Below are 25,972 nucleotides of genomic sequence, written 5' to 3'. Positions count from 1 at the left end.
AATTATGGGTATTTGCAATACTCTGTCTTCTACCGAGCTTTGTATAACTTCGTGATGGGCTGCCCGTGAGCGAGGATCGACGCTCACGTGGTGCTGGTGGCCGAGTGACCAATGTCCAGCCTGTGTCATTGGGTGTCCGACCTCCCAGCATGTATCGCAGCCCTGTATATATTGAGCCTACATTGGCGTTTTTTGCAATACTCGTTCAGCTTCAGCGACGCCATCATGGATACCTCTAACACCAGCTTCAACCGTGCTCAACTCCATTCGCAGGACCCTACGGACTCTGTGCGTAGCAATTCATCCGTGGAAAATGTGTCTGTGCAAATGATTAGAATTCTAACAAATTATGGTCATTTAACGTCATTTGCTTGTGGGTTCCACAAACTTTTATCTGGTGTTGTTTATCAGCTTGCATTCGAAAGACATACACACCAGAGAGATGGGCGGAGATAGATAGATAGATAGATAGAAGAAAATCGCTCGAATACAGTACTAAATGTCTGTTCTATAAGAGCATCAAACCCAACTTTTGTCAAGAAAAATATATCTCACATTTTCCAGATACTTATATATATCCTCTGATAGTTCCGTTGCAGTAACCATAAACTGCAGATCGAAATAAGAAGAAGAGAAGGCGAAAACAGAGAAAACAGAATTTGCAAGGAATGTAATAATTATGGGTACTGTTGGGGGTGAATTTCATTTCGTTTTAGAATGTCCCCAAAATACTGTAATTCGAAATAAATTAATACCACATGAATATAAATCACATATGTCAATGTTCGGTTTATGCAATTTATTCAGTGCTGAGAAGAAAACACAACTTAATCTAAGTAAATTCGTAAAACTGGAAAGGTTGTGTAACTTTTCTTACATCTAAAACATACTTGTCAGTGTGTTTAAGTTTGATTTGTTTTGTTGCAAATCATCATTAACGTGTGTATGTGTGTGTGAGCTTACGTGGGCGTGCGTTTTTGCGTGTTTCGGAGACATTGTTGGACTGAAGTTGTGATTCAATGAGTATGTACTGTTATTGTATCCTCCACACCCCAAAAGGGGCAAAAGGATTAAATTTCTTTGAATCTTTTTGATGGTGGAGAGGAAGAAGGAAAATTGGGAGTGAAAGAGAAGGAGAAAGAGAGACAGACAGACAGACAGACAGAGACAGGCAGACAGATATGAGCGAGGAGAGAGTGGGTGACATGGGAAAGTGAGTGAATGTGTGAATGGCTTCAACAAGAAACCAGAGTTGATGCTCAAAACTGATCCAGTCCAGGCTCTGTAATGGCACAATATATATTTTGTTTTTTTTTTCAAAATAATGTCTTTAAAAAGAAAGATCACACACACACACACACACACACACACACACACACACACACACACACACACACACACACACACACACACACACACACATCCATCTTCTTGATCATTGTATTAAATATGAAACCTTAAGGCAACAATTTTTAAAGGATATTCAAAATTCGAATAACACAGGACATATTCCCAGTCAGGTGATGCTAACAGATGATGAATATATACAAACAAGATTAGGAAAATTTGTGTATGAATGCTGCTGCAATTTACTGCATTAACTGATTGATAAATTGTGTGTTTTTCATTCGTTCATTCATTTACCATTGCAATTGTGTCTTATAAACCTTCCGGTTTCATGACAATAAAATCTATTCTATTCTATTCTATTCTATTCTATTCACACACACACACACACACACACACACACACACACACACACGCACGCACACACACACAATGAAGTGAAGTTATCGACAGATGTAACCTCCACGTTATATATGACCTTCTGGTTTTTTCTTTTTCTTTTTCTTTTCGCCTAGAGCTTTGCAGCTCAGACAGGCAATGCTTCTCAAACAATTTGAGTCTGATGTATTCATGTCGTAAATCTTAAAAAAAATCGATAGGAAAGCAATCACAGAGAGAGAAAGAGAGAGGGTGGGAGAGAGAGAGAGACAGAGACAGACGGACAGAGACAGAAGGACAGATATGTGACACAGGCAGATTGACAGATTCAGAGGAGAGAGATGGGGAAAACAGACAGACAGACAGACAGACAGACAGAGACACAAAGAGGTTGAGGGAGAGAGACAACTGAGACAGACAGACAAACATACAGAGAAAAAGAAAAGGGGAGACGGAGAGACACAGACAGACAGACAGACAGAGAAACATACAGAGACAGAGATATTTAGAGACAGACAGACAGGCATCAAAGACAAACAGACGAGCAGATAAACAGAGAGAGAGAGAGAGACGCGGTTATTGTTTTCCGTCAAAGCTAATATTTCATTTTCCATTTTTTGTCTGCAATATATTCAAGTCGTAAATCTGGACTACCGATGTGATGCCGTGCATCACTGCAGAAAAAAAACACAGAGAGAGTTAGAGAAGGGGGAGAGAGAGACGGAGAGGGAGGGGGGAGGTGTCAAGCAGGAGGGAAGAATGGAGAAGGATGAAAAAATTAATGCAAAATGTGTGCAAAGACATCCCCCCTTGCGATCTGTCAAACACACACACACACACAGACACACACACACACACACACTAAAAAAAACCGCACGCGCGCGCGCATGCACGCATGCACACTCGCATGCGCAAAAAATTTCCACCCTGTATATTAGACTTTAGATCGTGATCTGACAATTATGTTTTAGGGAATAATGGCTCTCTCTCTCTCTCTCTCTCTCTCTCTCTCTCTCTCTCTCTCTCTCTCTCTCTCTCTCTCTCTCTTCTCTGTATGAGTGTGTGTGTGTGTGTGTGTGTGTGTGTGTGTGTGTGTGTGTGTGTGTGTGTGTAGGGGGTAATGGTTCTCTATCTTTGGTTTTTGTTTCTTTTTCTTTTTTTTTTTTATAAAGTTTATAATGTCAACAATATGCACTGTTGATATACGTTAAACAAAAATTAATTGCAGTGGCACAATACAATACAATACAATGCAATACCATACCGGTCCATACCATACCATACCATGCAGTACAATACAATACAATACAATGCAAAAGAGTGCAACGCAATGCAATCGGATGTAATCGGATGCAATCACAACGATCGGCCTCGGATCCACTCTGTTTACGCATACCCAGATTCAAACACTCGACTATTGGCCGCCGTTCTTTCTCTGTTTCCGGACCTTGCGATTGGAATGAACTTCCTTTTTCGCTTCGTCAAGTCTCCACACTCAGCTCTTTCAAGTCTGGCCTTAAAACCCACCTCTTCCCAAAATAGCCTCCCTTGCCTGCCCTTCCTTGTCTTTAGTTTCTACAGTATTAGAGTTATGCATGCGTGTGAATGACTGGTGCGAAAGCGCTTTGATTTGTCTCTGCACAAGATCCAGCGCTATATAAATACCATTATTATTATTATTATTATTAATGCAGGAACAGTTGCTTTTTTTCTTACATTGTGGAAATGAACATTTTCACTGACACATCCATCCGTTTTAGTTATGATTTAAAATGGGAAATAGACATTCTATTCATTTTAAGTGAAAATTTAAGCATGTGGCCATATGTAGTGAGAATGAATCAAGAGTTGTACAGACAGGTCTTCAGAGTACAGCTGTTAGCAGGAGGAGGAGGAATTTTGTTTAATGTCCCGTCACACATACTGGTAATTGTAAAGATTTTGTTAAAGACTTTTTTTTTCATTTATTGCAACAGTTGTTGCTTTTCACTAAAATTGCATTCTTGTGTGTGTGTGTGTGTGTGTGTGTGTGTGTGTGTGTGTGTGTGTGTGTGTGTGACAATCGCAAGGGGGTATGTCTTCGCACACATTTTGCATTTTTCATCCTTTGCGCGCGCAAACAACTCTTTTTTATATCTTAAAAAAAGTAATCTTTCTTCTTTTGTTTCCAAAACTTCTTAAAGTTTCCGCAGTCCTCAACAGTATTACTCAGATTCCCAATCTTTGAAGAGTTTTGGGGAAAGGTCATAACAAAAAAAAAAAAAAAAAAAAAAAAAAAAAATTGGCGTACAAATACTGGTTTCTCACGCCGTGAAGAGACAGCGTGCTTGTTTTAACTTGCCTGCACAACAAACCGCATGCAGGATTAAGTTCGCTTTACGTATTTTTCTTTCCAACATGTTCCTAGGCCCTCATTCCAGATGTCTGGAACTCATAACACTCTGGGTTGCTTTACATTTTTCCCCCTTGCAATGAAGGTTATATTTTCTCTTCAACATCATCACCATGACGATGTTCCTGTGACAAGTTGCATATTACACAAGCACGATAATAGTTAGCAAGGGTATTTTCACAGAAGAAAAAACAAACAAAACAATACAAAACAAAACAAACAAAAAAACAAAAAAAGTTTATATTTTCTCTTCAACATCATCACCATGACAATTTTTCTGTGACAAGTTGCACATTACACAAGTATGGTAATAATTAGTAAGGGTATTTTCAACAAAAACAAAATCCACTTATAATGTGACACCCTGATTCCCAACCGGCTGCACACGTTTAACAGTCAGATAACATAGTTCACGGGACACACCATAGAGCTACAACTACCCTATTGCTACCAAGTTGACATATGGTGAATGCTTTCTAATAATAGTAATAATAATAATAATGGATACTTATATAGCACACTATCCAGAAATCTGCTCTAGGTGCTTTACAAAAAACGCTTTTGTTAACATAAAACATTATATCTATGTTACATACACACACACCAAAATGTGACACCACACACACATACACACACACACACACACACACACACACACACACACACACACACACACACACACACACACACACACACACACACACACACACACACACACACACACTGCATACATACATTTTAACATACATGTGTATCTAACAGCTACCCTAACACATACGCACACATAGGCAGGCACAAACTTACATAAACGCACGCACACACAATACACATTCATATACATGCATGTAGTTATGTACACATACATATGTATACACACCTAGTCAAGCACACCTAACGAAAAGGAAGTGGACCTGCCACAATTGAACTTATTGCTGAGGGAAAAGGTGAGTTTTGAGACGAGATTTAAAAGATGCGAGGGAATCAGAATGACGGAGGTTATCAGGGAGCTTGTTCCACGTCTTTGGCGATTGAAAAGAAAACGAACATTCCAACACAACTGACAAAAGAAATGAGAGCTAGGACTATGCTGCCTGTCAGGCGTAGCCCTTGCTTCACGACATAAATCCTAATAGTAAACAGAATCCTTCTTTTAACTAATTAACTGTGTCAAGTTATCATGAAACAACAGTGCAAATACATATTATTTGTTGGGCACTGCTTCTTTTTGCTAAATAAAAAGTATCCACAAAAAGAAAAGAAAATGAAGTCAGAGGTTTTCAGTGAGCAGGTTTCTCTAATAAAAACACCAGTTGACAGAGAATTCATTTAGTCTAAAATTTATGCTTGCTATGTGCTTTTCTATTTTGTATCTATAGGTAAGTAGTTTTCTAAATATATTCAAGTCAGGCTGACTGTTATCCCGTTTACACTTATAAATGTAGGATTTAACTACCAAAATAATAAAATCAAATACCACATCAGTTCTGATGTTCCCACCACATCCAAACAAACCCAGGTTTTCAGTTAATCTCAAATTTGATGTTAGTTCACAAGTTTCATTAAACGTAGTCTGAATACGTTTCCAAAAACATTGCGTAACTTGGCATTTCCAACATAATGGGTTGTTGTTGTTTTTTCAGTATTACAAAAATGACAGTTATTGTCATTCATTATTCCCATTTCTTAAAGGATTACATTTCTTGCCAAAATTCTATAGATCATTCTAATCTGAAGCCATCATTTTAATTTGTTTTATTTTAAGGAAACAGTTTTTCCATCTAATTTCTTGTCGCAATTTTTCTTCCTGCTTCCTACAACATTTAGGCTCTGGTACACTATCACACATGATGTTGTAATACATTTGTGTTCCTTTTTTTAACAGAATGTAGTGTTTGCAATGCAGAGTTTTTCTCTGCTATGATATTAACATTTATAGGTATGTTACACTTTCGTATGAAATTTTTAACTGACATTTTTATTCCAGCAAAGGTCACAAGATCAATTGTTAAATCATATTTTTTGTCTGAATTCTGTAAAAAAGATAAAAACTGTCCATTCTCTTCAATAAAGTCAGCAACATTTTTAATAGCTTTTCCAATCCAATTTTGTAATGCTTTACATTGTTTTGTGATGAAAATAATTGTCTGATTAGTATTTCATAGTTCCATAGTGTGTGTGTGTGTGTGTGTGTGTGTGTGTGTGTGTGTGTGTGTGTGTGTGTGTGTGTGTGTGTGTCTGTGTCTGTGTGTGTATATGTGCGAGTGAGTGAGGGTGTGTGTGTGCACGTGTATGCATGTGTGTGTGTGTGTGTGTGTGTGTGTGTGTGTGTGTGTGTGTGCACAAACCAACTGTCTTTTCATATCGTTAGAAATCATCTTTCTTCTTTTGCTTCCAAACCTTCTTAAAGTTTCAGGAATCTTCGACAGTATTATTCAGATTCCCAAGTTTTGAAGAATGTTTAGGAAAGGCCATAATGCCAAAAACTTTGGTGTGAAAATACAGGTTTCTCATGCTGTGAAGAGGCAGTTTGTTTCGTGTTATGTTTTAACTTGCCTGTGCTACAAGCTGCATGCAGGATTTAAAAGTTCGCTTTACATATTTCTTCCCAACATGTTCATTAGGCCCTCATTCTTTGGCACTCCAGATGTCTGGAATTCATAACACTCTGGGTTGCTTTCCATTGTTTTGTGTTGTAAATAATTGTCCTGGTGAATATTTCACAGCGTGTGTGTGTGTGTGTGTGTGTGTGTGTGTGTGTGTGTGTGTGTGTCTGAGTGAGTGTGCGCATGTGTGTGTGTGTGTGTGTGTGTGTCTGTGTGTGAGTGTGTGCGTGTGCGTGCGTGGGTTTTTGTTTTTTGTTTTTTTGGGTTTTTTTTATTTTAGTGTGTGTGTGTGTGTGTGTGTGTGTGGATGTTATGGAAGGTCTCTCTGCCAATGTCCACATCCCTTAATTACGGAATCCATTTGACTTCGACACGGAGAGAGATAAACAGAAACACACAAACACACACACACAAACACGAGGAGAGTGACAGAGACAGGGGCAGATAAACTAGGAACAAAGAGACAGAGACAGAGAGAGTGAATGAATGAATAAAAGGAACAGAGCTATCAGCGTATTTAGGCTTGGTTTCATCCTACCATCACTAAAAGGAAAATGTAAAAGGATTAAAAAAAATTAAAAAACCTCAACAACTTCACAAGAAAGAGGGACAGAGATAAAAGAGAGAGACAGAGACTCAGCCAGAAAGGAAGAGGAAGAGAGAAAAAGAGACAGACTTGGTCAACTCAAAGCTGCTGTCTTTAATTACACAAAAAAAACAGGGAAGTGTAATTTAGCCATTAGGCTATTAGGCCCTGATCTCAGCTTTTGTAGTTTTCCTTTAATGAACCACACGCTTTCTCGTTATTATCTGAGAAGGAGAGGAGACAGCCAAAGTTCGTTGGAGAGAGAGGATGGAGGGAGACAGACAGACAGACAGAGACAGACAGACAGACACACAGACAGACAGACACACAGACAGAGACAAGCATATTCACCAATATTCCTTGTGAACCCGGGACGCTTGGTAATGAGCACATATTCTATTCTATTCCATTCTACTCTATTCTATTCTATTCTGTTCTATCCTATTCTATTCTAGGAGGCTCATACAGACTGACAGACAGACAGACAGACAGAAAGAGACCGACACTGGTAGATACAAATACAGAAGAGAGACAGGTGGAACGAAAAACAACGCCCACCACCACCACCACCACCACCACCACCACCACCACCACCACCAAACAACAACAACAGGAAACAAACAAACTGTCAACAGACAAAAAGACATGCAGAAAAGAGACAAAGGTATACACAGAGACAAGAGACAGAAGACAGACAGACAGACAGGGAGAAAGAGACAGAGGTACACACAGAGACAAAAGACAGACAGACAGACAGGGAGAAAGAGACAGAGGTACACACAGAGACAGACAGACAGACAGGGAGAAAGAGACAGAGGTACACACAGAGACAAAAGATAGAAGACAGACAGACAGGGAGAAAGAGACAGAGGTACACACAGAGACAAAAGTCAGACAGACAGACAGACAGACAGACAGGGAGAAAGAGACAGAGGTACACACAGAGACAAAAGACAGACAGACAGACAGACAGACAGGGAGAAAGAGACAGAGGTACACACAGAGACAAGAGACAGACAGACAGGGAGAAAGAGACAGAGGTACACACAGAGACAAAAGACAGACAGACAGACAGACAGACAGGGAGAAAGAGACATAGGTACACACAGAGACAAGAGACAGACAGACAGGGAGAAAGAGACAGATGTACACACAGAGACAAGAGATAGACAGACAGACAGACAGACAGGGAGAAAGAGACAGAGGTACACACAGAGACAAAAGACAGACAGACAGGGAGAAAGAGACAGAGGTACACACAGAGACAAAAGACAGACAGACAGACAGACAGACAGGGAGAAAGAGACAGAGGTACACACAGAGACAAGAGACAGACAGACAGACAGACAGACAGGGAGAAAGAGACAGAGGTACACACAGAGACAAAAGTCAGACAGACAGACAGGGAGAAAGAGACAGAGGTACACACAGAGACAAAAGACAGACAGACAGACAGGGAGAAAGAGACAGAGGTACACACAGAGACAAGAGACAGACAGACAGACAGGGAGAAAGAGACAGAGGTACACACAGAGACAAGAGACAGACAGACAGACAGACAGGGAGAAAGAGACAGAGGTACACACAGAGACAAAAGACAGACAGACAGGGAGAAAGAGACAGAGGTACACACAGAGACAAGAGATAGAAGACAGACAGACAGACAGACAGACAGGGAGAAAGAGACAGAGGTACACACAGAGACAAAAGACAGACAGACAGACAGACAGACAGGGAGAAAGAGACAGAGGTACACAAAGAGACAAGAGACAGACAGACAGACAGGGAGAAAGAGACAGAGGTACACACAGAGACAAAAGAGAGACAGACAGACAGGGAGAAAGAGACAGAGGTACACACAGAGACAAAAGAGAGACAGACAGACGGACAAACAGGGAGTAAGAGAAAAGAACAAGGACCAACAGACAGAAGAACAGAGACAGAAAGAGATAGAGACACATACACATAGCGACAGACAGGGACTGACCAGAGAAACAGAAAGAGAGAGAGAGGGAGAGAGAGAGGGGGGGGTAGGGATAGAGAAGAGAAACAGACAGAGACAGAGATGGGGGGAGAGAGACCGAGGGAGAGAGAGGGGAGTTATAGAAAGAGAGAGAGAGAGAAATGGGGAGAAAGAGAGAGAGAGAGGAAATTGATAGAAAGAGAGGGAGTTGGGGAGAGAGGGAAGGAGGGAGAGGGAAGATAGAGAAAGAGATGGGAAGAGGGGGGAGAAGAGAGAATGAGAGAGAAAGAAAGAGAGAGAGAGACAGAAATAGAGAGAGATACAGAGAGAGACAGAGAGAGACAGAGAGAGAAAGATCGGGGAGAAACTGTCAATCATGCTCAACACGTCTTCTGCACATCTCAGTGGTTTTGATTGACAAATCCCTTGGAGATCTGACCTCGTCTGATTGGCAGGGCTTAGGCTAACGAGGCACTACAAGACACTACACTACACTACACTGCGCTACACTACACTACACTTCACCGCTGTGGTCACTGCTGGTCACCGCATACCACTGGTCAGCATGTCAGTCTTGTCAGCCCTCCCTCCCCCTTGACCCTCCATAGATCCGAAAGACCCACAATAATAGTAGGAGGGTCTTCTTCTTTTTCTGTTTTCTGTTGGGTTGGTGTTGGTGTTGATTTTAGTGTATTGCATTGCATTGTATTGCGTTGCGTTATTTATTTATTGTTTGTTTTTGTTTTTTTTTGCAATACATGTGTTTTACTGATTTGTATCGAATTTTGTTTTGTTGTGTTGCGTTGCGTTGCGTTGTGCTGTGTTGCGTTGCGTTGTGTTGCGTTGTGTTGTGTTGCGTTGCGTTGCGTTGCGTTGCGTTGCGTTGTGTTGTGTTGTGTTGAGTTCCATTGCGTCGCATCGCATCGCATGGCATGGCATTGCATTCTGATCTATTACATTCTGTTCTTTTCCATTCTATTCCATTACATTCTATTCTATTCTATTCTATTCCAGTCCAGTCCATTCTATTCTATTCTATTCTATTCTATTCCATTCCATTCTATTCTATTCTGTTCTGCTCTATTCTGCTTTACTCTATTACTGTTTGTCACAACACAGCTCTGAGTGAAAAATCGGGCTGATGTCCCAGGAACAAGCGCCCCGCCATGGTTCAGCGCCACCTGTTTTTTGTTTGTTTGGGTTGTTGTTGTTCTTGTTTTGGGGGTGGGGGTTTTAGGTGTTGGGGGGGGGGGGGGGTCTTCTTTTTTTCCTACCTGCAAGTGTGTTTGTTTTACTGTCAAAGAGGATTTTTTTGTCACACATATATTTACCAGGGACAATACGTTTGTCGCCGTGGATTCAAAGTTTCAGATTAACCCACTCAGTACGGCCAGTCCTCTCTTCTCCTCTACACAGACCCCTTTACATGGTCCTCACGCTCATGTGCGTGTAAAAAAAAAAAATAAATACAAGGTAAAACAACATTTAGAAATGGGGTAACGCACCTGATATATAAAAAGTTGAATACGAAGTCTACACTCTTCCTTTAAAAAAAAAAAAAAAGTATTCAAGTAAATGTCAGAAACGAAGTTCTGAACCTGCCTGAGATAATGGGGGGAGCGGAGAGAGAGAGAGAGAGAGAGAGAGAGAGAGATCATCTACTTGGTGAAGTTTTACATAGCTGAACACTCTCATCTGGAGACAACTGATAACAGTGAAGTTTTTAGACACGTTTCCAAACACATGAGAACACTGAAGGGGGTGGGGAGGCGTTGGGGGGGGGGGGGGGATGCATGCATCACCACCACTACCACTACACACAAAATGCCACGAATAAAAGAACCATCTCCAGCAGTCGTTCATGCTTCTCTTTAATCCGCTCAGCGAAACACTTGACAGATAGCTCGGTCCTTTTTCTGCCAGCCACCCATCAATGCCTGCTTCACTGATCGTCCTGTAACATTTCCACATACAATTCCTATAACAGAGGGGGGAATAATGGTCCTGCTATAATGGTCCTGCTATAACATTTCTCTATGCCACCCTTTTAACAGGACGAATGGTTCTGCTATAACATTTCCCCATACAACCCCCTATAACATGAACCTTCATCACCCCTTCCTGCTTGTAAAACCCATGATTCTTCCTTCTGCTCGCTGGTCATCCGCGTAGTTTTGATATCATAGAGGTGGATGAAAATAATAAATACATAATACTCGCGAGTCAGTGTCTTAGCTATTTGCATCATGTTTCAACTTCAACGTGAATTATTTGCAGGCAGTGGAAAGTTTTTAAGAAAGAAATGGATTGTAAGAGAAAAAAAGTTTCACACTTTGTAACTTTGTCACTTTTTATCATCATTTCATCACAGAGACAAGTTTTTATGCATTGGTTCTGCTTTCGTTTCCATAGTGTTTTGTCTCTTTTTGTTATGGAAATCGAACTTCAAGGCGAAATATAGCACTTTGACAGTCTTCGTACGCATTCACATAAGGAATAAGAAGCATCTTTCTTATTTTTATGTCATTGTGAATCAAACGTCGTCCGATGATGGAATGAAAGGTAATGAAATGTTCTATCTATAACATACCATCTGGGTGCCATTTGAAATTGCTTTCATAGAGATTCTCTCCATGACTTCATTCACCCAGTGCTTCATGATCACACCTGTTGACCTCTGTAAAAAAAAAAAAAGTGTAAAAGAAGCAATGATTTGCATCTTTCCTCGATGATGGCATACAAAGCCACCGTCCATGTGTGTGTGTGTGTGTGTGTGTGTGTGTGTGTGTGTGTGTGTGTGTGTGTGTGTGTGTGTGTGAGTACTTATTAGGCTTTCTTTTCTCTCCCTCTCCTTTTAGTCATTCTTCCATGCCTTGCGTCAGAAACAGTTGTCAGGAATCCCTACCAGCCGGACCTCAATATGCACTGACGATGGAGACATAAGGGAGCACAGAGACAGTAAGTTAGAGTGTTAGAAGTGTGACTGAGGGAAACAGATAAACAGACACAGACAGAGGGACAGAGAAACACGAGGCATTGACAGAGACAGAGACAGAACCAGAAACGTGAGTAAGAGAGAAGGAGACACACACACACACACACACACACACACACACACACACACACACACACACACACACACACACACACACACTGGGACACAGACACAGATTCAGGTATAGACAGATGGACAGAGAGGCAGAGACCGAGGCAGAGATGTGATTGGGGGAATGGGAGACACACCCAGGGACATAGACACACAGAGACAGAGGGATCAACAGACGGTAACAGTTAGGTACATAGCCAGATGCTTCTGATTGCTATAGACAGACAGACAGACAGACAAGCAGACGGACAGAAGCGAAAGTCCACAATGGGATACACTTTACTTTGTGAAAATCTGTCTCCTGCAGACAAAATTTAATGATTATACTAAAGCTGTTCTTGGTCTACCTCACCACCTTCTTCCTCTCCTTAGTTTATTGTCGATCCACTACAATGTCATTCAGGCAGAATACTTCCTCCAAGCACGGACATTATGCAACCAGGCGAGTCAACACACATAATGCCATGAATGAACTCTCCACCTCCAGCCGTACAAACCCTGTTCATTATAATCCTTTCTCTGCCAAACCGCCATCCATACTCCATCCATACCTCAGTCCATTTTCTGCAGGCCCAACATAAATCTCTCCTTAACTGGTCGTGTTGTGATGTTTCCGCTTACAGCACTCACTCATAACTTGGTGGAAGAAAACTCATCATCCCCTCCATGCTGTAAAAGCCCGTATCTCTCTCCTCCTCTGCCGAACATCCGCGGTTTTTTTTTTTTGTTTTATATTACAAAATAATGCCTGCGTCATGCTTAATGCCTAGATAATGCCAGTCAGCATATTATAGAGTGTGTGTATGTTTGTGGAAGGGTAAAAGTTGGGATTTTCATTGTGGCAGGAAAGTTTGGGGGGGGGGGGGGTTGTTTTGTTTTGTTTTTTTATGTATTTTTTTTTTTTTAACTTACGTATACTTTGTTGTCATTTCCCAAGCAGATGAGACATGGATTTTCGTCGCAGAAGCACGAGCTGATGCTGTGGTCTTTTCCTTTCCTTTTTTTTTTTATCTCTTTCTTTTACCGTCATATTCTTGTTCAGTCTACTTCGACCGGAGAGCTTCTCCATAAAGCGCAGGGCAGAATTTTGTGTTGCCATCTTGACCCTATAACTGGTGGTATCAGAAAAGCCACGCCGTTTCTCACACAGTTGTTGTAACTTGAAACATAACTTAGACCCGGGTTGGTAGAAGGGCGTGAATGATCTGTTCCACAAGAACTCCTTTGTCCCTAAAATCTTCCGCCCTATTGGTCATTCATCCCGCTTGTCTCATGAGCAAAAAAAAAAAAAAAAAAAAAGCATGGACTTGGAATCTTTGTTTCTTGGTGACATCCTTTTATAACATGGTCTGAAGTGTCTCCGTGGCTTTTCTCCCTCCCGACGCAATACATATATCTGTGTGTGCGTGTGCGTGCGCGCGCGCGAGCGTGTGTGTGTGTGTGTGTGTGTGTGTGTGTGGATGTGTGTGTGTGTGGGGGGGGGGGGGGGGTGTTGATAGCTCGTGAGTGTGAACGGGACAATAATTATACTTCCCCATAATGAAAAGCACGAAAAAAAAAAAGAAGAAAAGAAAAGAAGGGTCATGTTTTGTGCTTAGAGTGTAGAGGGTTAACTTTTTCTGAGCAATTACATGGTTTGTGTGTGATTATGTTGTGAGATACCTTTTTTTCAATTCAGTTCTCTCTCTGTCTCTGTCTCTGCGTTTCTCTCTCTCTCTCTCTTTGTTTTTGTTTTGCTTTTTCGGTTTTTTTCTTAATTCTTTCAGAATCTTTGCCCGTCTATCTGTCTCTGTCTGTCTGTCTATCAGTCTGTCTATCTGTTTGTCTGTCTGTCTGTCTGTCTTTCTCTGTTTTGTCCATTCATTTCATTTCAGCCTGTTTATTTCTTAATGCATTTATTCATTTGTTAACTTTTCTTTTACTTGTTTATTTACTTATTTATCTATATATTTATTTACTTATCATTTATTTATATACCTATTTGTTAATATGTTTATTTGTATATATGCTGTTCTCTTTACTTACTTGTTCACGTATTTACCTTATTGACATCGTCATCTTCACCACCACCACCACCATCAATGCAATCATATCCATCATAATATATAGCACCATCTCTCCTGCTTACCAGAAGTAAAACAAGAAAATAACAAAACAACCCTTAACATCATCGTTCCTTTCCACAGCCCCCCTCCCCCACCCTTCCCTATCAGCCACGTGACGACAACCCCCATCATGCCACCCCTGAACCAGACCTCCTCCTCTTCCACCATCTACTTCCACATCGACGATGGCGTTGTCGGAGGAGGAGGAGGAGGAGGAGGCCCCCAAGTGGACAACAACCCTGGGGACGACCTCCCCCCATACACCCACGTCAGCGGCACCAAAGACTTCTCGTGGATGTACCCCCTCCTGGAGCAGATGAGGGAGGAGCGAACCTTCGACCCCACCACTGAGGCCCTCCTCATCCTGGCCTTCGTCATCTTCATCACCTTCGGGGCCATGGGCAACGGGCTGGTGTGCTTCGTGGTGGCCAGGAACCCCCATATGCGCACCCCCAGGAACATCTTCATCATCAACCTGGCCATCTCTGACCTGACGTTGTGCGTGTTCACGCAGCCCCTGAACCTGTACCTGCTGATCAAGACGCAGTGGGAGCTGGGCAGCTTCATGTGCAAGTTCGTCACCATGTTCCAGGGCACCAACCTCTTCGTGTCCACCATCAGCATCACGGCCATCGCGCTGGACAGGTTTCAGGTAAGGTGGGGGTCGTGGGGTATTGTTGAATCTCTCTCTCTCTCTCTCTCTCTCTCTCTCTCTCTCTCTGTCTCTGTCTCTGTCTCTCTCTCTCTCTCTCTCTCTCTCTCTCTCTCTCTCTCTCTCTCTTTGTCTGTCTGTCTACATGCTTATCTCTTCTTTTCTGCATCACTCTTTCCTCGTTTCTTACCTGTTCTGTCTGTGTCTCAGTCTTTTTAGATTAAGAATGCCAATGGTATACCCGATTTTGAAGGCGTTGTTCTCAAGATATATATATATATATATATATATATCTGTGTGTGTGTGTGTGTGTGTGTGTGTGTGTGTGTGTGTGTGTGTGTGTGTGTGTGTGCGTGTGTGTGTGTGTGTGTGTACTCTTTCCGAAACTTTAGTATTGAAGGTGAGGCTTACATACATACATACAGACAGACAGACAAAAAGAGAGAGGGGGGGGAGGGAGGGAAGCAGGGATTTGTCAGAACAAAGCCGTCTCCCTTGAGAGGAAGTTTGAAAGTGATGGTACATCAGATAGATTACGGCTTTAAACACGCACACACACGCGCGCGCGCGCGCACGCACACACACATACATGCACGCACTCACGCACGCACGTACACACACACACACACACCAAAACAAAACAACACACACACACACACACACACACACACACACACACACACACACACGAGAGAGAGAGAGAGAGAACAGAGAGAGATTCTGCTCACACGACCTTCAACAGACCGAACAAACAGCACGTGCATTTTAGTGTCAGCAGTTAATGCACCTCCTGACAGCAAGTCACCAGTTGTTGAGATGAACGTGTTTTTTGTGTTTTTTTCCACGGACAAGGAGGGAAAGGGGGAAGTGAAGTTGTAGGAGAGGGGTGGGGGTAGTAGGGGTGGCGGATAGACGTTCTGGATCTTTCGCCTCTCTGCACTTGAAGACAAAGATTATACGACTGACTCCTCCCACCCCACCCCCACTCCACCCTCAACTCTTCCTCCCCGCCCCCACCCCGAGAGAGACAACAACAACAAAAAAAACACCGACTTCAAGCTGAGTGTAATGTCGTATCAGCACGACAGTTTGTGTTGGATGAAAGACGAACAGAAATCATGGTTTGAATTTTATTGGTAATATCTGTCGTCTGTCTTGCACACACACATCCAAGAAACACACCAGCTTGCGCATGCATTCACACTTGCACGTGCGTGTGCGGGCACATACACACGAGCTCGCTTTCTCTCTCTCTGTGTCTCTCTCTCTAGCTCGCTCGCTCTCAATCTCTGCGGGTATGCAATAGGAATGTGCGCAATACATTATTCATTCCTTATTTACACATGCATACGTGCGTTTGCTGTACACCTGAGTACATACGTCCCGAGGTTGGTATTTCTTTATTGCATTCATGTTCATGCATCATGATGTTATGTAATCATCGTGTTCAATCAGGTTGTCTTCACGGGATCAGGTCAACAGAATCCCATGTGTTTGGTTAAAGCCTGTCTTTCGATAATGAAGGGGGGTGGGGGGTGTAGAGATTTCTTCGTGCAGACTGGATGAAAGGTTTGGATATGTATGTACATGCACGTTATGTATTCAAAAAGGAAATGCAATATGGCTAAGATGAGTGAGTACGCATATCGGAAGGGAGCAGTATTTCATTAGGAATGCATGAGATTCCGTTCAGATATGTTTGAACTGTAAAAAAAAAGAAATAGATAAAATAAAATAAAATAAAAATAAAAGAGAGAATGCTGGAAATGCACGTATTATAATCTCCATTAATCGGAAGCGCAAAGTCTTTGGCGAGATGGGGGGAAATATCATTTGATCTTAGCTGTGTTAAGGATTTTGGGTATTGATATTGACTGGTTATACATCTTCCATCTGCTTATGCAGGCAAACGCACAATGCATGTTAATGATTTCAAATGAATGACATTGGAAATCTCATGTTCGTGGGCGCGCACGCGCACACAGAGAGAGAGAGAGAGAGAGGAGAGTGGCACACATGCACGCAAGGAAAAAATAAATTCGGATTCAGAGGAAAATACAGAATCATGTACAAAGTCCTTCTAACCCCCGTTCCTCATCATGTATATCAAACTTTTACTGATATGCTTTATACTGTGTATCTATCACACTCTTGACCATAGTCAGTTTTTCTCTTTCCGACAAAATAAAGTTAATCTATTTCTGATTACGATTCTGCCAATTTTTAGTGTTCTGATTGTAATCTATATCTATCACACACTTCACCACAGTCAGTTTTTTTCTCTTTCTGACAAAAATACAGTCACTCTGATTCTTGATTCCGCTTCTGTACCCGTGCATGCGTGCGTGCAGGTGATCGTGTACCCGACCAAAGAGAGCATGAAGAAGGCGGGAGCGGCCATCGGCCTGCTGAGTGTGTGGGTCATCTCCTTCTTCATGGCCAGCCCCGCCCTCCTCTTCCAGGTGCTCGACGCCTACCCACCCCTCAAGCACGAGTTCCCGGACTTCTACCTCTACAACTGCATCGAGGTGAGGCAGGTTCTCAGGGGGTTGATTCCCCACAGTCGTCATGGAGAGAAGTTCTCAGGGGGTTGATTCCCCCACACGTCATGAAGAGAAGTTCTCAGGGGGTTGATTCCCCACAGTCGTCATGAAGAGAAGTTCTCAGGGGGTTGATTCCCCACAGTCGTCATGAAGAGAAGTTCTCAGGGGTTGATTCCCCACAGTCGTCATGAAGAGAAGTTCTCAGGGGTTGATTCCCCACAGTCGTCATGAAGAGAAGTTCTCAGGGGGTTGATTCCCCCACACGTCATGAAGAGAAGTTCTCAGGGGTTGATTCCCCCACACGTCATGAAGAGAAGTTCTCAGGGGGTTGATTCCCCCACACGTCATGAAGAGAAGTTCTCAGGGGTTGATTCCCCACACGTCATGAAGAGAAGTTCTCAGGGGGTTGATTCCCCACACGTCATGGAGAAGAGTTCTCAGGGGGTTAATTTCCCACAGTCGTCATGAAGAGACGTTCTCAGGGGGTTGATTCCCCACAGTCGTCATGAAGAGAAGTTCTCAGGGGGTTGATTCCCCCACACGTCATGAAGAGCATGGAGGTGGAGAAACAGTCCGTGTTGAGGTTCGAAACCTTGACACGCTTTCTTTCTTTTCCTTGTTGCAGGACAAGAACATGAAGGTGGAGAAACAGTCTGTGTTCAGGTTCGAAACCTTCACACGCTTTCTTTCGTTTCCTGTTGCAGGACAAGAACATGAAGGTGGAGAAACAGTCTGTGTTGAGGTTCGAAACCTTGACACGCTTTCTTTCTTTTCCTTGTTGCAGGACAAGAACATGGAGGTGTAGAAACAGTCTGTGTTCAGGTTCGAAACCTTCACACGCTTTCTTTCGTTTCCTTGTTGCAGGACAAGAACATGAAGGTGGAGAAACAGTCTGTGTTGAGGTTCGAAACCTTTACACGCTTTCTTTCGTTTCCTTGTTGCAGGACAAGAACATGAAGGTGTAGAAACAGTCTGTGTTGAGGTTCGAAACCTTTACACGCTTTCTTTCTTTTCCTTGTTGCGGAACAAGAACATGGAGGTGGAGAAACAGTCTACGTTGAGGCTCGAAACCTTGTCATGCTTTTTTTTCTGTATTTCTTGTTCTTGTTCTTGTATATTAGCTGAATTCTGATAGTAACTGTCACCTCACACATACACGTATATTCAAATGAGAACATATATCATAAATGAATACTTGAATTGTGTGCTGATGTACCTGTTTGTGATTTGTCGCAGACTTAAACATTGTGTCTCTGTACAATTTGATATATCATTTATAAAATGTTTTATTTCATTTTGGTTTCATCTGTCGGTTAAATCTTATTTTCAATGTGAATATTTTTGAAAGAATTGATTGCATGAGTGAGTTTGTAAAAAGGATTGATTGCTTGATCATTGACTTACTTAATCTTCTTCTTCTTCTTCTTCTTCTTCTTCTTCTTCTTCTTCTTCTTCTTCTCTCTCTCTCTCTCTCTCTCTCTGTCTCTCTCTCTCTCTCTCTCCTCTCTCTCTCTCTCTCTCTCTCTCTCTCTCTGTCTCTCTTGGCGCCTGCGCTGCTCTTTAGTTGTTGTTTTTTTTCTGTTTGTTCATTGTCTTACTGAATCTTTTTCTTCTCTCTCTGTCTCTCTCTCTCTCTCTGTCTCTCTGTCTCTGTCTCTCTCTCTCTCTCTCTCTTTTTTCTCTCTCTCTCTTGACCCCTGCGCTGCTCTTTAGTTGTTGTTGTTGTTGTTGTTGTTTTCTGTAATGGTATGACTGTATGTGTCTTCTTAGATCCATATGTCCCTGTTGGTTGTTTTAGAAATAAAGTTTCCCTGTCCACTGTTCACCACAGGACGAGAACATGAAGGTGGAGAAACGGGCCTACACCGTGGCTCAGATGGTAGTGCAGTACATCCTTCCCTTCATCATCCTCACCGTGGCACACCTCCGTATCTGCAACAAGCTGCGCTACCGCATGGTCAACCAGCAGCAGCAGCAGCAGGCCCTCAAGTCGCGCGCCGCCTCACAACAGCGCAACAGCCAGGAGGAGAGACGGAGCCGGCGGAAGAGGAAGACCAACCTTCTGCTGTCCACCATAGCCGTGGTGTTCGCCCTCAGTTGGCTGCCGCTCAACATCTTCAACCTCCTGTCCGAGTTCCATCGGGAGCTCTTCCACAGTGACTTCGGCGGCAACACGTCTAGCGCTGGTAAGAGGAGGATACCACCAGCAGCAGTGGCAGTATTAGAAGTAGTTGTTGTTGTTGTTCTTCTTCTTCTTCTTCTTGTAGCAATAATTACTGTGGCTCTGATGATGATAGTGATGATGATGATGATGGTGAGGTAGGAAAAGAAGAAGAATATCATGATGATATGGCGAAAATAAATGTGGTCAAAATTGCTGTTTCCAATGCCAGTATTTGTACAAACATAGGAACAGTTTGTCTCAAGCAGTGTATGCACATGTATGATGAAAATGTGTTCGGGAATGTATGCGTGCGTGCATGTGTGTGTGCGCGCGAGCGCGTGCACGGTTTTACACGTGTACGTGAGCGCGCAGCGCATAGTACGCTTGTATTAGAATGTCTCCGCGCGGACATTTTGAACACAGTCAGACAAACACCCCCAACCTTCTTCCTTTCAACAGCCGGGGACGATGGCAGTCTGGAAGGAGGAGGCGGAGGCGACGACGGAGGAGGAGGAGGAGGCGGCGGAGGAGGGGACACCTCCGTGGACATCTCGCTGGCCTACGCCATCTGCCACCTGCTGGTGCTGTGCTCTGCCTGCCTCAACCCCGTGGTCTACGGCTGGTTCAACGACAACTTCAAGGCAGAGTTCCTCAAGATCCTCTGCAGTCCTCGATGCGCCAAGTTCCGTACCGCTCTTCAACCCAAACTGCTGTGCCGCTGCTGCTCTTGCTGCTGTTGCTGTTGTCGTGGTGGTGGTGGCAAGGACACGCCCAGTGTCCCTTCCATCACCCTCACCAAGGCCACCAACGGCGAATGGGGTGGTGGTGGTGGTGGTGAGGGGATGGGGGCTGGAGGAGGAGGAGGGTGCGAGCTGGGGTCGTCGGAGAGGCTGGCTGGGGTGCCTGTGGACAGCGATTCCACAACGGCCACCACCACGGTGAACTACATGAGCATGGTGTCCAGGGTGTCGTGATCTGAAGTCTGGCTGGAAAGTACAACGAAGGTGAAGAGAGAGGAAGAGAAAGAGAGAGGGAGAGAGGGGGGAAGAGAGAGAGAATAACTCGGGTGGATCACTTACGACATGTCTACACGTGCGAGTGTATGCGTGTTCCTTTTTTTTTTTTTTTTTTTTTTTTTTGCATACGCGTCTGCGTGCACAGTGAAGAAGCATTCAAATGCTCATGTTTTTACACTTCCACACACACACACACACACACACACACACACACACACACACACACACACACACACACACACACACACACACACACACACACACACACACACACACACTTGTATGCACATTCACCGTAACACACGCGCGAGATAAAACGAATAACGATATAGACACACGAGACTTTTTTTTAAAAAGTCATTCTAACTTCTGGGTGAGCTGCAAAATCTGTTTGCAAGCCATTAGCGTACATATGCTCGGATTGTGTTTGACATTTAATATGGGCCATTCTGGAGAACATGTGCGACCATGCATTCTGTGTACGATTTCTATACACTTTAACTTTCTTTTTTTGTTTTGTTTTGGATTGCTTTGCCTTTTTTTTATATTTCATCTATAACCAATTTCCACAAATCCTGTACGGTATTCGTTGAATTTGAATCACGTCGCTTGCGGAGAATTGTACTTCCCAAATCTCCGCTGTATATCTACTCGATTTCTGTCAATAAAAGAAATCCGAGGAGAATGTATACCAATTATTTATCTGTCTATCTATTTGCATAAATCATTACGTTTTGTACATACTTTGTGAATCTTTGATAGCGGTCATTCCGGAAAAGGAAACCGAGCGGTGATGATTCCTCTACGCTATTATGTGTTCGCGGTCTGTGTAACGTGGCTAAGGACATTTCTGGAGGAAATATGCAGCCATAATCTCTTTACCTTTGAACTGTTGTACAGGATCTGTAACTTTACTAGATATGTAGTTTCTTCAGAAAAGGAGCGCAACTGATTTCATCAACAAAAATATTTTCGAAGTCTGTGTTTATAATGTTGACAAATGGAGTTCTGGAGAGATGTACGCTCATAGCAACTGTGACGTGTCGCTTGTGTGGCTTCTGCTTGTGATTTTGACAAAGCAACTCTGGTGAAAATATACCATTCTGTAAATTAAGACAGTCACACAGTTTTTTCTCTCCTTTTGTCATTAGTTGTAGCCATACTTCAGTCTCCAGACAGTGCTTTGCGTGATGTTTCTGGTACAGCGTCGGTTGTCATTAATAGAGAGCAATTCTGGAGAGAAAAAAAATTGAACGCAAAATCTGCATACTAGTTTGTTCCGTTTTTGAAACAACAACAACATATGAGTGTCATCAATGTGTCATGCTGGTGTGTTTCCTACATCTGTGGTTGTGAATGTGATATAGACAATTTTTGGAGAACATGTGTGGCCATAATCTCTGTGCTCTCCGAACTTTATGTGGTATATGTAACTTCAACAAAAGCATGTTGTTGAAAATGTTTGCCCATGATGTCTCTGTAATTTGTTGTAGGTTTATACGATTTTGCTCGTAAAATTGAAAAAAAACAGACAAACAAAAACAACTATATTCCGGAGATATGTATGAACCTTGTAGTTGGTACATTTGCACAGTGTCTGTATTTGACTTCAACAAAAGCATTTTTGAAGAAATGTGCGCCCTTTTATCAATTTTTGTTTTATTATTATGCTAGTGCTCTTGCAAAGTCTTTGTGTGTGAGTGGAAAATAGAGAACTCTTAACTTTGCATACGTCAGTGCGGTTTTTTTTTTCTGGTCGCTCACGTTACAAAAAGACATTTTGAAGACAATGTGTGTCCACAGTTTCTAAAAAAATCAGTGCTATTGTACGATTTCTGCATGCAATTCAAAATGTGTTCTCTTGAAAAATGTACGTAAACGTAACCAGTACAAACTTGGACACTTGTATGGTCTTCGAATGTAACTGTGATGAAGACATTTTTTGGAGGAAATGTGTTTGCATTGTCTCTATGCGTTATCGTGTTTTTTCGGTCTCTGTAATAATGTGGTAGAGTCTAGCTTTATTGTGTGTGTTCGGTTTCTGTAAAAATGTGATGACGTCAATGTAACTTTTGGCAGGTGCGTTCGTACGCCCTCTGCTGGTAACTTTGATAAATGGCTATGTTTCACATAGTTTGTTTTTATCAATGAAATATATTGTGTTGCATAAGCTGGCTTATATGAATCCCACTTCACTGTATTGCACTTCATTGTATTGCATTTTAGTGCACTGTATTGTTTCATCTCATTTTATTTTCTGTGAGCTAAGCTGTTGTCTTCAGAGATAGTGATCATCATTATGGATCAACCACATGCTTTTTTTCAACAATTTTCTCCTTGTATGTGTCGATAAATGAAAGATTTTCCGACACAAACTTGCTAAAGACAACATCCGTTGCTGTGCATTTTTTTGTGAAATATGCACTGAAATAATGCTGCTAACAAGGGCTCAAGTTACCTTGCCCCTGAAGACTAACACACAGACCACCACTCAAGGTCCAGTGGACGTGGTGGGGGTAAAGATCAGGGGCCCTTCTGGGTTCAAACCTGGGACGTGCAACTTCCCGCTTCCAGTGGACGATGAACCTTGAACCATGGGAGTATCTTTCCGCTGTTTGTATTACCAATGCGTCAAGTCGCTGCTAGAAGAAGCAGCAAGCAAAGTGTTCTCTCAAGTCGGATTAATACAAAGTCTGACTTGGCACAGTAACTCCACATCCTGTTTCAGTCAAATAAAGTCATTCTTCGTCACAGAGAGAATAAAGAAAGAAGAAAACCAAAAGCATTAGACCTGCTAATTTTTAAAGCTATGTCAATGGTGGGTTTGATGACATGAGTCAGCTTTATAATTGGAGTTAAGATTTCCGAGGATGTATATTTTTGTGCGAAAGAACATTTAAAAAAAAAATCGTTTCAAGTCATGCGAAAGTAAGTTCGCTTGTCCTCACACTCTGCCGTATGTGCGTGGTATGGACGCGTTTTTTGTGGAAAAATGGGTGTCGGAGACTCAGTCAGTCAGTTAATTGGTCGGTCAGGTGGTTTGTTAGATAGTTGATTACTTAGTTATTAGTTTAGTCAGTGAACTTTTGCGGTACCCACTGTATGTTGACTTATAGTGGTGCCGTGTTTTGGGGTTGTTGGTTTTTTTTTTTGGTGATTTTCTTTGTTTTGTTGTTTTTTGGTGTGTGTGTTTTTTTTGTGTGTGTTTTTTTTTTCAGGCGTGTGGAAGGAGACGCCATCTCACAGTGAATGTGCCAACGTTATCCAGTGCTTTGCAGACAAAAAGTAAAGACTAAAAGGGGTTAAAAAAAAATTAATGATAATAATAAATGTTAAAAATAACATAATGGCTGTCCAGTTCACTGCATCGAATAGGCCTAAATTTCTGAAGACGACCACAACCAAAATGCATAAACATATATATATATATATATATATAGAGAGAGAGAGAGAGAGAGAGAGAGATGTATGTATGTATGTATGTATGTATTTTGTCAACCGCCAAGTGTAAGTCTTGAGTTAGGATCAGGGCAGAAACAGCGGATGTAGTGTTGGCGTTCTGTGTCAGTAAAAAAAAAAGGTCAACATAAAACGCAGCTCTCCATATACATCCTTTTACGTCTTTTTTCCCCCTTAAGTTATTATACCGTATGAAGATCGCCCACACTGATGAGTGTCCATGTGGCACTGGACCCCAGACCCCTGAACACATCCTCCAACACTGCCCAACCCATGAAGCTCTACGGCGTCAAACCTGGCCAGGGGGCACGGAGCTACAGGCGCAGCTTTGGGGAGACCGCCACGACCTGGAGAAGACCGTGGGCTACATCGTGGCGACGGGGGTGACAGTCTGACGCAGCCAAAACATCGAACGCAGAAGAAGAAGAAGAAGAATTATACAACAGATCACATTCCCCTCCACCCACACACCTAACCCTCAGACAGTAAAATGGTATGAACGTAATTATACGAAAGAATATCAATTCCGCCTCGTGTATAATTTTGTTTTGCATCTGAAATACGAGGATGTACTTTCCCTTTAAGTTGTTTAATTTTTTTTTTTTCTTTTTTTTTTCTTTTTTGATGATGTATTTAACCATATGCAATGACGTCATTTCGTATATTATGTCATATTCACTTGTCTGGGTTCATCTCTTTTTTTTCTTTTTTTTTCTTTTTGTAGTCTTTATTCTGATGCACTATCTATGCGCTTGTGTGTGTGTGTGTGTGTGTGTGTGTGTGTGTGTGTAAATAACAATGAATTGAGTGGTGATTTCTCGTTGAAGCATAAATCGCAAATCTGACCAAGAAATTGATAACATTTTCAATCTAGAGACCAGTGGATTCAACCAAGAGAGATGTGAGATGGAAAATAAACAGACGACCCCAACAATGCTGTTCACATTCGTTGATGAGAATGGACGAGTGTCGGATAATGCCATTTTAAGGTAGAGCAAGCAGTTGAAGGGGGGACACGACGTGAAAGAGCATCACGCTCCAAAACACCGGGCAAGTGGGTAAATGAATAAAGAACCGTGGATTAAACTGAACAGATCTGCACATTAATTAAAGTGATTATATTGAATTGAACTATCAGCCTGGCGCAACACATGACGCCGCCATATTGGACTTGGCTCTCTAGAAAGGAAACCGAAAGGAGTCAATTGTGACGTCACATCGACTGCTCAAAGCGAACTTCCAGGCTTGTTCGGTTTGGAACGACTGTGATGAAACAATATTACAGTTGTGCAGTTTCAGTTTCAGTTTCAGTAGCTCAAGAAGGCGTCACTGCGTTCGGACAAAACCATATACGCTACACCACATCTGCCAAGCAGATGCCTGACCAGCAGCGTAACCCAACGCGCTTAGTCAGGCCTTGAGAAAAAAAGAAGAAAAAAAAGAAAAAAAGGTGAATAAATAATAGATAAGCTTACATAAATAAATAAATAAATAATAATTATAATATAGAAAAAGGTAGTAGTAGCAGTAATAATAATAATAATAAAAATAATAATAAAGAGTTCAAAATGAAGCTATGAGGCTGATCCTTGGAACAACAAAAGACACGCCCACAGAAAGCATGCGATACCTGCTTGACCTTCCTTCAGTGCATGGAC

The 25,972-nt window shown here is 42.2% G+C and overlaps 1 protein-coding gene across 1 annotated transcript; it reads left to right on the top strand.

Annotated features, from left to right (window-relative positions):
* Positions 1 to 14,610: 14,610 nt before the first annotated feature.
* LOC143293997 (putative neuropeptide Y receptor 11) lies at positions 14,611 to 23,446 on the top strand. The gene is made up of 6 exons (XM_076605391.1): positions 14,611 to 15,132; positions 17,484 to 17,660; positions 19,507 to 19,831; positions 20,371 to 20,673; positions 22,935 to 22,957; positions 23,339 to 23,446. Exons 1-6 carry the CDS (start codon positions 14,611 to 14,613, stop codon positions 23,444 to 23,446), a joined length of 1,458 nt encoding a protein of 485 aa, XP_076461506.1.
* The last annotated feature ends 2,526 nt before the right edge of the window (positions 23,447 to 25,972 follow it).

Source organism: Babylonia areolata, chromosome 19, assembly GCF_041734735.1.
Source record: "Babylonia areolata isolate BAREFJ2019XMU chromosome 19, ASM4173473v1, whole genome shotgun sequence".
Lineage (NCBI taxonomy): Eukaryota > Metazoa > Mollusca > Gastropoda > Neogastropoda > Buccinidae > Babylonia > Babylonia areolata.
This window is presented reverse-complemented; position numbering and strand designations above follow the sequence as displayed.

Excerpts from the sequence above, each read along its gene's own strand:
- LOC143293997 (XM_076605391.1), top strand. The coding sequence starts at position 14,611 with ATGCCACCCCTGAACCAGACCTCCTCCTCTTCCACCATCTACTTCCAC. Across the intron at positions 19,832-20,370 it reads CCATCGGGAGCTCTTCCACA|GGGACACCTCCGTGGACATC; the intron begins GTGACTTCGGCG and ends GCGGCGGAGGAG. Across the intron at positions 20,674-22,934 it reads ATGGGGTGGTGGTGGTGGTG|GTGCGTTCGTACGCCCTCTG; the intron begins GTGAGGGGATGG and ends AACTTTTGGCAG.